This window comes from Eublepharis macularius, chromosome 9 (assembly GCF_028583425.1).
Source record: "Eublepharis macularius isolate TG4126 chromosome 9, MPM_Emac_v1.0, whole genome shotgun sequence".
Taxonomy (NCBI): Eukaryota; Metazoa; Chordata; class Lepidosauria; order Squamata; family Eublepharidae; genus Eublepharis; species Eublepharis macularius.
Genome location: NC_072798.1, coordinates 43363981 through 43379041, shown reverse-complemented (window position 1 = coordinate 43379041; position 15061 = coordinate 43363981). Strand labels below are relative to the sequence as shown.

General features: G+C 41.8%; 1 protein-coding gene across 1 annotated transcript; it reads left to right on the top strand.

Annotated features, from left to right (window-relative positions):
* Window positions 1-841: 841 nt before the first annotated feature.
* DDX47 (DEAD-box helicase 47) lies at window positions 842-13978 on the top strand. Its single transcript, XM_054988567.1, has 12 exons — window positions 842-921; window positions 2244-2337; window positions 3477-3665; window positions 4365-4436; window positions 5333-5451; window positions 6076-6147; window positions 6277-6393; window positions 6506-6652; window positions 6866-7003; window positions 10213-10283; window positions 10477-10606; window positions 13414-13978. Exons 1-12 carry the CDS (start codon window positions 859-861, stop codon window positions 13540-13542), a joined length of 1341 nt encoding a protein of 446 aa, XP_054844542.1. The 5' UTR covers window positions 842-858; the 3' UTR covers window positions 13543-13978.
* The last annotated feature ends 1083 nt before the right edge of the window (window positions 13979-15061 follow it).

Below are 15061 nucleotides of genomic sequence, written 5' to 3'. Positions count from 1 at the left end.
ACCAGTGAAATAGTAAAGAGTCGAGTAGCACCTTTAAGACTAACCAGCTTTACTGTAGCATAAGCTTTCGAGAACCAGTTCTCTTTGTCAGATGCAACCAGTGAAATGACCAAATAGGACATCTTGCAGCTCAAACCTGTGTCTGTTTACTCGAAAGTGTTCTACTGCGTTCAGTGGCTCCCCCCTTTCCCTCCGGCCAACAGCCATATATTCCTGCAAAACATCCGGATGGGCTTAGGCTTCCTTAAAACGTCTCAAAAGGTCGTTAATTTCCTGCATGCGCTTCTTTTCAAGTCTCTCCAATGCTGCTTCGTTCCTTTCTTCCACAACCTGAGAGTATCCCAAGAAACTAAAAAACAGTATCGCCTTCCACGTGATGTAGACTAATTTTATGCCTTACAGACTGAGGACCAAGCTTTTGAGTCACCAGAACTGAAGAATTCTGCTGAACGTTAAAGCTTGTTCACGGCTGCTTTTAATTTGCATTAATTAAAGTATTATACGACTGTTACTTTTTTTCTGACGGTCCAACGCGACTAGTTGCACTTTTTGACCATTTCCATTCTGTCTCCGACCTAGCTTAAAGTGCCCAGCAATGAGAGAGCGTCCTGACTTCCCGCACACGAGTCGCTCTCCCTCCCGGCCTAACCAATTTCTATCTAGCGCTAATCCATTTAACAGTTTTCTTCGCGTCCTTAGTCGCTCCACGGTCTTCATACTACAAGTCCCAGTATTCTCCGCGCGGAGCCGAAGCGGGATTTCTAAGAGACTAGGGTGACGTCAGCGGTTAGGGTTAGTGCTTGGACTACCACTCCCAGGCTACTCCGGGCCTTTTGAGGGTCAAAGGGGAAGTAAAAGATGGCGACCGACGTGGAATGCGAGGAAGCGGTTAAGGATACCGTGAAAACCTTCAAAGAATTGGTAAGGAAACCGTTGTATTCCTCTCGGTCTCCCGGTCTTTACTTTTGCGGCTGCCGCTTTTCCTTAGTCCTGCCCTCTTGTTTTGCTGTCTCGGGATTTTTTTTCCTTATGCCGCACACACGTGGACCATCAGAATTCAGGATCTGTTTCTCGTAGATACCAGATTTTAACGGCGATTGTAGTGTAGACAATCTTCCTTTTCCTTGTTGTTAACTTATTCTAAAGTTAAGCTTGTAGTAGGCTACCAAGCTGTTTCGTGGTGCAAGTCAATAATTATCTAGTTCCAAAAATTACTGTCCTGTCCTGACCTGGATAGTCCAGGTGAGTCTGATCTCATCAGATCTCAGAAACTAAGCAGGCCTTGGGTAGTAATTAGATGGCAGACCTCCAACGAAGACCAGGGTTGCAGAGGGAGGCAACTACCTTTGTAAGTCTCTTGCCATGAAAACCCCACCAGGGGTCGCCATAAGTTAGCAATGACTTGGGGACACTTTTCACCACCACACCAAAAATGACTAACTCTTGAGGGGGCTGGGCATATTATTGTATTCAGAGACATTTTTACCTGTCTCATATGTGGAGACAGATAATCTCCAGTTGTTTACTTGTTTACTCTATTTATTGAGAAAGTGCCCTTAGAGATCATAGAAAACTGCTGTGTAGGAGAAGCTACTGACATTCCTTGAATCTGATTTTTTTTGTGTAGTTGAGATTTCAGTGACATTGGACTTGATTGTAAAGAGTACTGATCTGAATTGTGTATCTTGTTGAAATTATAACTATATGTAACACCATAGTTGTGGGGAAAATAAAGGTAGGAAAGAAAATATTACAGATACAGTGATTTCCTGCAAAGAGAAACTTCAAAGTATCTTGCATGTGTATCCTGTCTTTTCTCTGTGGAATTCAGCTATCTTTCTGTCTATTCTTACTTAACAGTTGTAACATGTAAGTTAGGATGAGATGACTTATACAAAGGCCCCAGTGCAATTTATAATTAATTGGGGATTTGAGCCCAGTTCTTCTTGATTCCAGTCCAGCAACCTATCCTGTGTGCTACACTGTCTTTTTTAAAAAAGGAGCACTTAGTGATTTCTGTTATATTGTTTATTTATAAAATTATTTGCTGCCTCTTCAGAGCTTGTTTGAAGTGGGTGAGGTGATTTTATATGGTTACTGTACTTTTTATACCATAGCTCTATGTTATCAGTGTTTCCAAATGACACCTGACTTGCAAATGGCAGAGAAGAGTATGTTGTAGGCCATAGTGGATTATTAAGGCTGTGCTGATGATTGTTCCATTTCTTTCATTGGAATAACAGGGAGTGACAGATGTGCTGTGTGAGGCCTGTGATCAGCTGGGATGGAAGACGCCAACAAAGATCCAAGTGGAAGCTATTCCAATTGCACTTCAAGGTAAGGGTGGTTCTGAGGGCAAGTATTTAGGGACAGGAAACTGTCAAAGTTAAAAGCAAAATCAGTATATTTCAAATATAGGCTTTCTTAGCACTTCATAGACAGGCTGACTACTTATGATCAGAGTTTGTGTCTCCTTGCCCTGGGCAGCTGAAGTTGTTTTGGAAGAATGGGTTCAGTTCTTATTAGAGCCAGCGTATATTTTTCTAATATATTGGAAATAGTATGTTGATTGTATGAGGCAAGTTCACTCTGGTCCCCGCTATATAAAAAAGCCATTTTCTGACCTAGTTGCTTTGCCAAGATCTGGCAAGGAGTGGTTGTAACTGTGCATTTGGAAACCCTGATCTTTGAAGTTAATAAAATATGTTCAAATTTGGGAGTAGAAATGTTGACCTGTTGGTTGTTATGATAAACAATAAGTTTTAAGACTTGATTGATGAAGTGCAGTAAGAGGTCTCTCCTGTCAAAGTTACTCAGTGTTAAATGGTGTATTTCTAGATTCGGTTTATGGTTGTACTCTTCTACATAAACAATACAATTTACCCATACAAAACTGATGCATCCAAAATATTTTTATAATGGTGTTTGCCCAGAATGAATGATTTGTCTACATTGATTTAGTTGTTTTTTTACTAACTGTCCTTTAAAATTTCACCTGTGCAAGAAGTTTATTCTGAAAGCCTTAACTGAAATGGTTTCTACAGGTGAGAATAGGAGAGCAGACATTTATTGGTCTTTTTCATTATATCCCCAGTGGAGGGAAGGGGGTGACTTTGCATCTATCCTCTATCTCCAACATTGGAAGGAGTGAGCTAGATGGCAATAGGTTGCTGGAGGAATTATTAGAACAGGCAACTGTCAAAGCCATTCTTGGTACTCATTATTCTCAAATGCTGTATTATGATGTCAGGGGTGTGGGCTTTTTAGTGTGTTTAAAGTTAACATTAATGCAGGGGCAGTTGTTGTTGTTGTTGTTGTTGTTGTTGTGGTACTCTACATGTATAAGCTAGAACTTCTGGTACTCTGTTTGCATCAGCTAAATCCCTTCCACCCCTAAGTGCTAGGAAATGTGATCTGTGCATGTCGTATTGGTTTTTTTCTTCAGTGCCAAATATGACAATCTTTTTTTCTTGTAGGCCGTGATGTCATTGGCTTAGCAGAGACAGGATCTGGAAAAACGGGGGCTTTTGCTTTGCCCATCCTTCAAGCACTGCTAGAGACCCCTCAGCGCTTTTTTGCTTTGGTGCTTACACCCACCCGGGAACTTGCCTTTCAGATCTCTGAGCAGTTTGAGGCTCTTGGGTCTTCCATTGGTGTCCAGAGCAGTAAGTAGACTTAGTGAAATTTTTAGATTAAACAGAAGACATAATTATGTTTACAAGGAGCAGAAAAGAGATGGAGCAATTGTTTATGGAGATGTATAATAGCTTTTACCTCTGCTGCAAAGTAGATCTTTACACGCCTCCATCTCCATGATTGTAAAGATAACATTGGAAGTTTGTTGGCAGTTTTCCTTAAAAACCTAAAAACAGAGATTCTGGTGAATAGCACTTTTTCTGCTTTTGCAGCTACTGCTGTGCTCCCTTGTCCTAGGTGTGTAAATTGTGTAAACTGTAGAAATAAAATATGTTCAGTGTTGTCTAATTTATTCCACTTAAAATAGTTATAGCAAGAGCCTCTGGTTACATTGTGGTTTTTTAACACATTGTTGACAATCCCTCTTGCAGCTTCTCCTAAATTAGGTGGTAATTGGATGTTTTGCTTCATGCTGCTCTGTGTGAATTAAAAATAAAACCTGGGTAAGACTCGCTAGCTGTAGACTATATTAGAGTCTTCTTTGTAATATTTATTTGCAACAGTCAGCAAAGAGGGATGTCTAAAGAAAATTTTTGGTATCTAAATGTAACAATCCAGTTCCAAAGCTGTAAAGGAATTGAGGGTGTGGCATGCAGAGAGTATTGAGGGAGGTGGCCCACCATTTGTGTTTTAAATGGCCATACGTGGCTTTTCTTTTCTCTCCCAAGCTGTAATTGTTGGAGGAATTGATATGATGGCCCAATCTCTGGCCTTAGCCAAGAAACCACATGTAATAATCGGTAAGTGGATAGGATGATGGAGGTGAAATCTAAATGTTAATGAGATCTAACGGATCCATGTGAGCAGGAAGGTATCACAGTTGAATTTTTTTGCCTCCAAGGTGAGGCAACGAGACGTTTTGGGGAAGCAATTGCCCAGAAGCAAGATACTTGCAGTTGCCCAGCCACCTCAGGCACTTCGGGGGTTGAAAGGCAGGACAGAAACCTTTCCAATAAGCACTGATCTCACTGTCTTTTCTGTTCAATGCTTCCTGAGTCCAACTAGCTGGAAAGCCAGCCAACAACGGTCACTTTTGCTCTTCAGTTGTGAGAATGCAGCCTTGTGCCTTCACTCCTAGCTTCATTCTGGAACTTAGCAGTACTTCTGCATGGGAGCCTCCAGTTACCATTTCCTAGTGTAGAATCCTGCTGGTTGTCTTCTGTTCTGCTAAATAAGGGCCTGCTTAGGTTAAGTGATGTATTTTGAATGAGATTGTTTAGACAGTTTATCATCTAGTTGGAGAATACCTGATAGGTCAGCCAAGCCTACAATGTAACCTCATGGGGTTACATCTCTCAAAACCTGATCCTGATTAAAGTCAGGGTCCTTTTTTTAAAAAAAATAATCTAGCTTCCCCCCCCTCAACCCACTCTGTCAATTCAAACCTGTGCAAGGCCTTGGTTCAATGCTTATTCTTTTGTCTTCATTTACAAAGTTTTATTGAAGAAGGAAACAATGGTAATCAGTAATGTGGCATGCTAAAATGTGGCGGTGGGGGGGGGTATCACAGCAGAAATACTCCATGGGTGGTGCCTGATGTTACATTCTTGTCTTTTCAGTCATATGCCCAACTGGGCAAAATTCTAGGATCTTCTGCTCTTGATGATCTTAACATAATTCTCTCTCCTCCTGGCAGCTACCCCTGGTCGCCTTATTGACCATCTTGAGAACACAAAAGGCTTCAGTTTGAGAGCTCTCAAGTATCTAGTTATGGATGAAGCAGACCGGATCCTCAACATGGACTTTGAGACTGAGGTGACTTCTGCAAATTCCTAGTTTGCTTGAATAATCTTGCAAACTTCTTAGGGAATGGTGCTGTCTAGAGTTGCAGTGCCAAATGTTTCAACATGTACTTCACTAGCACCAGCTTCTATCTTTGTGCTTGTTCGTATGAAAAGCACCCCACTGTTGGCTAAGAGCATGTTGTCTCTACCATTTATACCTAGTAGTTGCTGGAATGCTCATTGTGTTACTCTGGAGTCTGGACTGCCTCTTTCCCTCTGTGTGTAGCCTTATTAATTGTCCTACAGGTGGTATAGTGGCATTAGTGGTAATAGTTCTGTACCCTTAAGAAAAAGAAAGATTTCTTGGATACTAGGCTTGTGATATATCCAAATACTATCCAGGTTCTCTTCCAGGGCCTTTCTGGGTTACTAGAGTAGCCACCTGTAGTTTTCTGAGGTGGCTACTATAGAGCAGTATATTGCACACAGGTGCTGCTTTTGGTTACAGTGGATTGATTAAAATAAATGGAGGGAGTTCCTTAGTTGTTTGTTCCGCTTGCATCAAGGTTGACTGGTACGCCACAGTGTTTGTGTCTGCATGTGCACATATGTGATCTTTCTGTGACTTTATTTCACTTTCTCGTTTTCTTCACAGGTAGATAAGATTCTGAAAGTGATTCCCAGAGACAGGAAGACATTCCTCTTTTCTGCTACAATGACTAAAAAGGTGCAGTAGAAGCCGGCATTAACTTTCTGACCAACTTAGACAAGAAGATGCAAAAAGGGGTATCTAAACCAGGCAGGTGGAGAATGATGTAATGTCTGACAATTAAATTCAAGTCAATTTTTTGTCCAGGTGCAAAAACTCCAGCGTGCAGCGCTTAAGGACCCTGTTAAATGCGCAGTTTCAACTAAGTACCAGACCGTTGAAAAACTGCAGCAATATTATATCTTTATCCCTTCCAAGTTCAAGGTAACCTTATTTCTTTTCTCTGCTTCATGTGCAGCAGCACCACTTCTTTACTCCGTTTTGCATTATTTCCTTCCCTTTCTGATTTAAATTTTTTCCTCTGACCCTCTGCTAGGACAGTTACCTGGTCTATATTCTGAATGAACTTGCTGGGAACTCGTTCATGGTATTCTGCAGTACTTGCAACAACACTCAGAGGACTGCCCTCCTGCTTCGGAATCTGGGATTTACTGCTATCCCCCTCCATGGACAGATGAGTCAGGTATTGGCCTACCTTAATGCAAGGACATTTCTGAAGTGTTATACTGAAATCATAAATGCTTTAATGACAAAACTTACGTGCCGTGTCAGATTTGCTTTTCCTTTAATTAAAAGTAGTTACGTAGCATAGATGTTAACTGAATCTCAAAAATTTTACTCTTTATTTTTTCCTGGTTGGAAAATTTTTAATAGCAGCTTACTGTTTCTTCTTCAGAATAAACGATTAGGATCTCTGAACAAGTTCAAGGCTAAAGCACGGTCTATTCTGCTGGCTACAGATGTTGCTAGCAGAGGTTTGGACATCCCCCATGTCGATGTAGTGATAAACTTTGACATTCCTACTCATTCCAAGGTAAGTGAAAAGGAAAGCTGCCAACTGAGGGCTCTCCCTCTCAAAATTTGGCATGTCTTAGTGGCATTCCCAGGAAAAGACAGAAGATACTTGGCCTTTTTCTTACATTGTTGTGGGCATTTCATACTGGTGGAACAGCTTCACTTTTTTGTGATCCTTCATTGAATGATAAAAGACTGGGGAGGAATGAGTATACCAGCAGGGGCTGCGGCTGCAAAGATGAGAATTACAGGGAATCAATACAGTGGAGAAGTGGGTGATAAATAAATGGTACACTTTGGTTGGGTCATGTTTCTCCGAAGGACCTGGTTTGTGGGTTGGGATTGTTCATTAATCAGGTTTTGTTGCTTGATTCTCAGACAGCAGCTACGACCAGCAGTAATTTTTAATTCCTTTCTGATGAGCATCTTTCTGATGATCAAAATCATGCTTCTGTAAGCCATGCTTCATAGTCAGACTAGTTTAATGTTGGTTTGGAAGATTGTTCAGAAATGTCAACAGATCCAAAATTCGGCAGCCAAAATTTTTAGATGGAGTAGTTCTTGAGGACTGTGTAACACCATGCCTGGAAGATCTCCACTGGCAACTGGCTGAATTCCAGGCTTAATTCAGGATGCTGGTGGTTGTCCTTGAAATTCCTAGGTGTTAGAGGCTCTGAAGGAAATCTCTTCTTGTGAATCTTTCTTCACGTGCACTGATATCTTTGGAGAAGGCTCACTTGTTGGAAGTATGAAAGGTGGCTAGAAGGACTAAAGCTGCTTCCGTGGTGGTACCCCAGTTCACATGCTGCCTGCCTTGGAAGTTGGATTTTTCACTCTGTTGGAATTTAGAAAGCTGGTGAAGACCATTTTATTTCAGAAAGCTGTTATTTCAGTTGGTTGTTGCAATGGTCTGGAGAGTTGCTGTTTTTAATATTTTCCTTGCAGCATATTATATATGTTATGACTTATTTTTCAAATTTTACTTATATTATAATCTGCTTAGGGAGGCAATATGGAATTAAAAGCCCTTCACGGGCTGGGGCCAGCTTACCTGCAGGACTGCCTCTCTCATTATGTCCCTTGCAGGTTGTTGCGCTCCGCAGACAAGCAGCTCCTGGTAGTGTCTGGCCTGAAGGACATCCGTCTGGCCTTTTCTGCCCCGGCCCCGGCCTGGTGGAATGCCCTCCCACTGGAGACTCGGGCCCTGCGGGACCTGTGACAGTTCCGCAGGGTCTGTAAAATAAAGATGTTCCGCCGGGCCTTTGGCTGAGGACCGGCAGGTGTCCTTTCACCCTTCCACCTAAGACCACCACCTTTTCTGTTACTGCCCTCAGCCATGTGTATGCCCACATGTTACGGCTCATATGCGGTTGCTGATTGTCTATTTAAGTGGCCTACACATAGAAGGCGCCTGAACTATTTTAATGATTGTTTTAAATTACCTTTGATTTTATAGTTTTTTATGATTAACTTATTGTATTATATGCATGCTGAGAGCCTCACTGAGCCATTTGTGGGGAGGGTGGGGTATACATTAAATAACTAACTAAATAAAAATAGTGCTTAGAATGTTGGAGACCTGAGTTCAGATCCCAATTCAGTTATGAAGGTGGCTGATTGATCATGGATTAATCATTCACTTTCAGCCCAACCTGCCTCTCAGGGCTATTGTGAGGACAAATGGGAAGGGGTACCATGTATGCCATCCTGGGTTCTTTGGAGGAAGAATATAGTAAAATGGTTCAGTAGGAAGAATTGTGTTTGGGGTAGCTTGACCATATAGTTAGTTTCAACAACCCATGACTCCCAGATGTCTCAATCTTCAGTATGCGACCTTAACAAGATATGACTTTAGCCACTTCTGCACTGGGTCTTAAGTCCTCACTATCTCAGAAGTCAAGCCAAAAGGCATAGAATCAGCTTGTCTGGGCCCTTTTGCACCTCTCATATTTGGTCAGTGTGGTGCCTTTGTTTTTAGTCTGCACCATGTCAAAATGTATTGGGATTGATGAGTGCTGGCCCTTTCATCACCGATTCCATCATCGGTGATGTCATAGCACCGGCCCTTTCCATTTTTTCTTTTTTTTTTGCACATGCAATGAATGGATGGAATGCTGGGTCAATCTGTTTCCTGGATTTCTCCCTCTCAGCCCATTGGTGCATTGATCCTATCTTGGATTTTAAAAAAAATTAAAAACAAGTGGAAATGAAAATGGAGAAAAAAGAGGGGAGGGGGAGAAATGGAAAGGAGGAGGAGGGAGTGACTGGATAGACAACAGTGGCCAATCACAATGAAGTGAGCTGGCAGAGGGTGGGAGGGGGCAGAAGAGGATGAATTCTAAAAGACAGGGAAAAGAGTGTGCATGGGGAAACAGCAGATTAGAAAACAGATTTTTTTTAAAAAGTTGGGGTATAAGTGCTCCTAGGAAAGCTGATGAAAAGCCACATAGTAGTCAGAGTTACTACTCATGGTGGCAAATTGGGTGCAGATGGTCATGAAAAAACCACTGCAGTATGGGAACTGAACTGGTGAAATTGTCCCACGCAGAAGGGGTTTTTATTTTGCCTTTCATTTATTTGTTTGCTGTTGCTTAGCTGAGAGTAGACTGAGTATGACAGATACCTGTATGAAAGAATCATTTCTACACACTATGTAGCCTATATCTTTTAAGATGGTTAAATAGTTACTTCTCATTAAAAGTCTCTGGCAGGAATCAAATAGCAGAATCCACATAGCACTTTGTGAACTATTTATCATGTAGAAACTTTAACTGCACAGGGAGTCCTCCTATCACCTAACTAACCCCAGCTGCACAATCCCTCAACTTCTCTGGGTGAAACTAGACAACTTTGAAATACACCAAATATATATCCTGATGGATTGTGACTAAACATGCATCTTGGTATCTCCTGTATAGTTTGGTTTAGGTTCCACTTTTTTTTTGTACTGCCCCTTGGCTCATCTATTTATCTGTATTAGAGCCAGTGTGGTGTCATGGTTAGAGTGTCAGATGAGGATCTGGGAGGCCCAGGTTTGAACCTCTGCTCTGCCATGGAAGCTCACTGGGTGAGCCAGTCACATGCTCTCAGCCTAACCTGCCTCACAGGGTTGTCGTGAGGATAAAAAGGAGAATGATGTAAGCCACTTTGGGTCCCCATTGGGGTGAAAGACGGGGTGTAAATGAAGTAAATAGATATTTTGTGACGGACTTTCTGGGTCTTTTTCAGGATTATATTCATCGTGTGGGAAGAACTGCTCGTGCTGGACGCTCTGGCAAATCAATCACCTTTGTCACGCAGTAGGTAGTGCTGCATGGCACAATCAACAGCTCTGCATTTTATCTGAATGGGTGGGAAAGTCTGTGATGTGGAATATCAGCAGCATGAGGATGCTGTGAGGGGGGAGTGGAAATAGGGGTGGATGCTGATTGGTTGATGGTCAAGAGGACTGGGCTACAAAATAAGAGAGAGACCTTCGCTGCTGTCCCACAGGTATGATGTGGAGCTCTTCCAGCGCATTGAACACCTAATAGGCAAGAAGCTGCCTGCTTTCCCCACTCAAGAGGATGAGGTCATGATGTTGACAGAGCGGGTGGCTGAAGCGCAAAGATTTGCTCGCATGGTAGGTCTAACTGCTTTTAAGTAGTTGTCAGGCTGTGTCTGCCCAACCACAGATCCTTGGGTTTGTTTCACATTTGTTTGACAACCTACGTGCAGCAAACATCCATTTGAGCTGCTTTGCCTAAGGGTGCAGTTGGAACATTCATCTTCACAACACTGGGAACATTGTTAGCACAAAGTGATCCCTTGCAAGGCCATCCAGATTTAAGATTTACATCATGTACCACAGTCTGTTGTGTCCTTCTGAGCTCAGATGTCAGCAAGTATTTTTGATAACACATCTCTTGCATACCATCCAATGTGTCACCAATAAAATATGGACGTTTCTTTGCACAAATGGGTGAGCCTTTGGGCAGTCCAGCAGGAAGAAATGTAGCTGCCTCTTTTAAAAGTGAGACAATTGGAGGGATAAGGTGCTTCCAAGGCTGTGAAAAATATAGCCATCCTGGCTGAATTAAAAAATAAATTATAAAATACCCACAGTCCATAGAAAACCGCTTGCTGTAAAAGAAAGTTTAGAGTACATTTCAGTTAAACCAGGGAGGCGGGTTCTATTTCTGAATACTTCCACAATTGTTAAAAACACATGCTTTTTGCCCCCCACAAATACATTTTTATAATTTTTTTTCTGCAAAGCGCCAAAGTGCTAATATATAATTCCTAATAAATATTACACATAAATATCCAATAAATACATGCAAAATACATATTAATTCAATCAAGAGTCCAACTGGTATAGTTTCTCCTCTAAGGTGATGAAGTAAAACCTCCAGAGATGTAGTTCATAATGTTAAATCCTTTTTCTGTTCTTTTGTAGAGCCGTTAATTCCTCTGTGGAGTTTCCTTAAAGGACAACATAATCTAGTGGTTACAGTTGAGGGCCAAAAATTATGGCTAAAGAGCCTGACGGGTTCTGCCAGCCTGTCATCCTGTCTGTCTCGTTTTGGCAAAATACCTGTTTAAAGGCTCATAAATACATTGTATAAATTACTGAACACCATAACATTCATCTCGAGGCAGATATGAAATCTGATGGACCAATATTTGTTAGGAATTATATATTAGCACTTTGCACAAAAAAATTATTAAAATTTAATTTCCATTTTGCACAAACAAATTATAAAAAATTATTAATTATTTCCAGTGTACCTCCGAGGTTTTTCTCTTTGTAATTGGGTAGCTTTCCAGACTCAGAGGAGCCCTCCTCTTTTCTGTTCCCCCGCCCCCCAAGAATAGCAGTGAACTGTGGTGGAGATGTTCACCTATTCAAAGGTAGGGGCGGAGAGCATTCACAGTCATGGTCAAACTAGACAATATGGTGTAAAATAGTCCATAAAACATAAAAGTTGCCTCATTTTACGAATGCTACAGGGGATCCAATCCTACTCAGGACCATGGTGTGGGGAGAGGGGCTCCTGTTTTTACCCAAATAGACGGTCTCCTAATTAGTTGGGGAATTAACTTTAAGCAGACAAGCGAGAGGGGGGTAACTGGGATTCTCCATCTATGTATACAGGGATTATTTCATTAGAGAACTTTCAAATAAGTCAGATATTCAATTAGAAATTTTTTATTAAAGAGAAATAAAAGGGCAAATGTACAAAAAATCACACACAGTGCACATACAAGGCTAACTAAGAAAATAAGGCAAGAAAGGGGGAGAAAGCAGTTTTGGGAGGGTGATAGTTACCAGTCTTGAAGAGTCCACGAAGACAGCAGCAAAACAACCAACGTTTCACAAAGAGGAGAAGCCCAAAGAGATTTGGGAGTGTAGGGCAGGTTCCAAGATGCATATATACAGCACGTGGCTGGCGAGCCCAGTTATAGGGCAAGATGTTCTTTGGGGCAAGCTGACATCTTGGCCCCTAAACAATAACTTAACAAGTTGTCCAGAAGTTAGACAATAAGTTGGGAGAGATTTGATAGTTCCTATCTGAGACAGACTACAGATAGGTGAAAATGTGTTTGATGACCCTTTAAGCACTGGATGGGAAAAGCTACCTGGTTTGCTGAATAACTTTGATTAGGGTAGGTGGGTGTGACGAAATGATATTGGGTGTTGACAAGATAAGTCAGGAGTTTTCTGGGAGCCTCATTGTTCTCAGTTATGTGTCTTTTTCCAGGGCATGGGGGAGGTGTCAGCTGTTCTGACTCACACTCTGGTAATTTTCCAGGCTCCTGCTGGTTGGCATCCTCTCTATGCCAGGCGGTCCCTCGGACTTGCAATTTTTGAGGAATTGGTGTTTATAATATTCTATCCGTAAGCTTCCCTCTTAGTGTGAAGAGGGGATCTGACTGCTAACACTGTCCCCCCTCTATATTTAGAAACCACAAACCCCAGGTGAGAAGGATCAATACCCCATGCCATTTGTAAAGTGGTGGAAATCCAACAATGTTGGCATTCCTGGGGAATCCATATTGTCTCATTCAACCCTCGCACCTTGTCTTGTCTCATAGCCAAATCTGATTGGCTGTGTGGAACTGTGACCTCACACTGACTGAGTAGGATCACAGATCTCAGCAAAAAGGAGATTGTTATTAAAAAATATTGCCAGAGTTGTAGAGGGGCAATGAATAGATGTGAAAAAGCAGCATTTAGTTGAAGGTGGAGAAGTGTTTCTCCTTTATGCTGAAAATGATTGCCTGTGAGGATTTGGTGCATTCTTAATTTAGAATCCTCTTACAAATCCGCTTGTTAAGCCCATGATGCTGATTGCACGTTTAATGCTTTTGGTCCTCTTTATCTTCGTGATTCTTTTCTCTCGCTGCTGAGATGCTCAAGTAATTGCCATTCTGTTTTCACCTCAGGAATTGCGGCAGCAGGAAGAAAAGAAGAAACGCTCTCGAGATGAGGCAAATGATGATGATGACACCGAGGGAACAATGGGCGTCAGGAACAAAGTGGCTGGTGGGAAAAAGAAGAAACGAAAAGCGTGACGTTTCTTGATTTTAGGTTCTTTGAATTCTGGGAAGCTCTGGTCCAGTGCCATTATGAAACTGGCTCTCCATTACAAGGACTCTTCTGCTTGATTAGCATCTTTGCTAGTGGGATGTAATCCAACCTCCTGGATATAATGCTGATTCTTTTTGTGCAAGCATCATGAGAAACATGCTGCAATGTGGATGCCTTATTACTTCTACAGACAGTTCTTTCTGTCCACCACGAGGGAGCAGGAGAGAGCTGGTTCCATGATAATTTCTGGGCAGTCAATCTTCAATCTACTTGCACTTCAAGTTACAGAGAGAGACTTCCAAATTCCTTTAATTTTATAAAATGACAATGGGAGGGGTTGGTTGAAAATAGCCCATTGGTTTGGTTCTTGGATGTGCAGATGAAGATGAAAAAAGTAGGGTGAAAAATAAAGTTATTTAAACTGAAGCTAGACTCGCTGCCTCTTTGTATCTCCATTGTATTATTGCTCTACTGTGCTTTTCATTTTTCAGTGCAAGTATTTGCACTGATGAAATTGGTGCTAGCACATATCGGTGCTGGATATATTTATGTGCTATGCCACCTGACTCATAGGGCCTTCCGCAAGAGGGTGAATATTTTTTTAAAGTGCATGCTTTCTGTCCTCCTTCCTTCTGTCTGAAAGCCAACACTAAGAGGCAGTGTGTGTTCAGGCAAGATCTCTGCCAGGCTGGATCAGAAACAGTTGATTGCTGCTTTCCTCCTGCTCAGTGTGTCTCTGCTTAGTAGAATGAAAGTGCTTTGATAAGACTTGGTGGGCATCTGCCCTGCGTCCTTTTGCAGAAGGTCCTCAAGGTCTGTTTCCATTGTAGCTCACTTGCAAAATGTCATCAGCGAAGGTGATTTCACTATAAACATGCCACCCACTTGGAACGATTAAAATGCTTCGGTATTAAGCACGTGCCACTGACAGGAGTGCTATGTCCTACCTGGCACTTACTATGTGTCTTGAATTCCTTGACTTTTTTTTCAGTAGCAAATCTTAACAATGCAAGACCTGCCTGTTGTTATGATAGCTGGGGCCTGTATATAGCAAGGAGCTGTGCGTGCCCAGCGTCCTCATGAGCAGCACTTGCCCTGTTTTCGACAGCAGTGGAAGTCAGCCCTTCACTTAGGAACACAAGAACCCTGCTGGATCAGACCACTGGCTTAACTAGTCCAGCATCCCATTTCACAACACACAGTGGGGAACCATTTGCCCTGGAGGCAGAACAAATTGCTGTGCATTTTATCCACCTGTAATTTTTATGTTGTTCACAGGGTTTTATAGGCCAGCGTTGGGACTAGAGTGGCTTTTAATTATTTGTATTAGACTCTTCTTGTGATTTTATTGAATATTATATTTTTGTATTGCTTTTAACTGTTGTAATTGTTGTGAACTGCTTCAGAATCTTAACTGAAGAGAAATGGTATAAAAATTGAATGAATGAAAATCTGTCTACCCTCCTTTAAAACCATGTATGTTCAGGCCCATCATTACCTCCA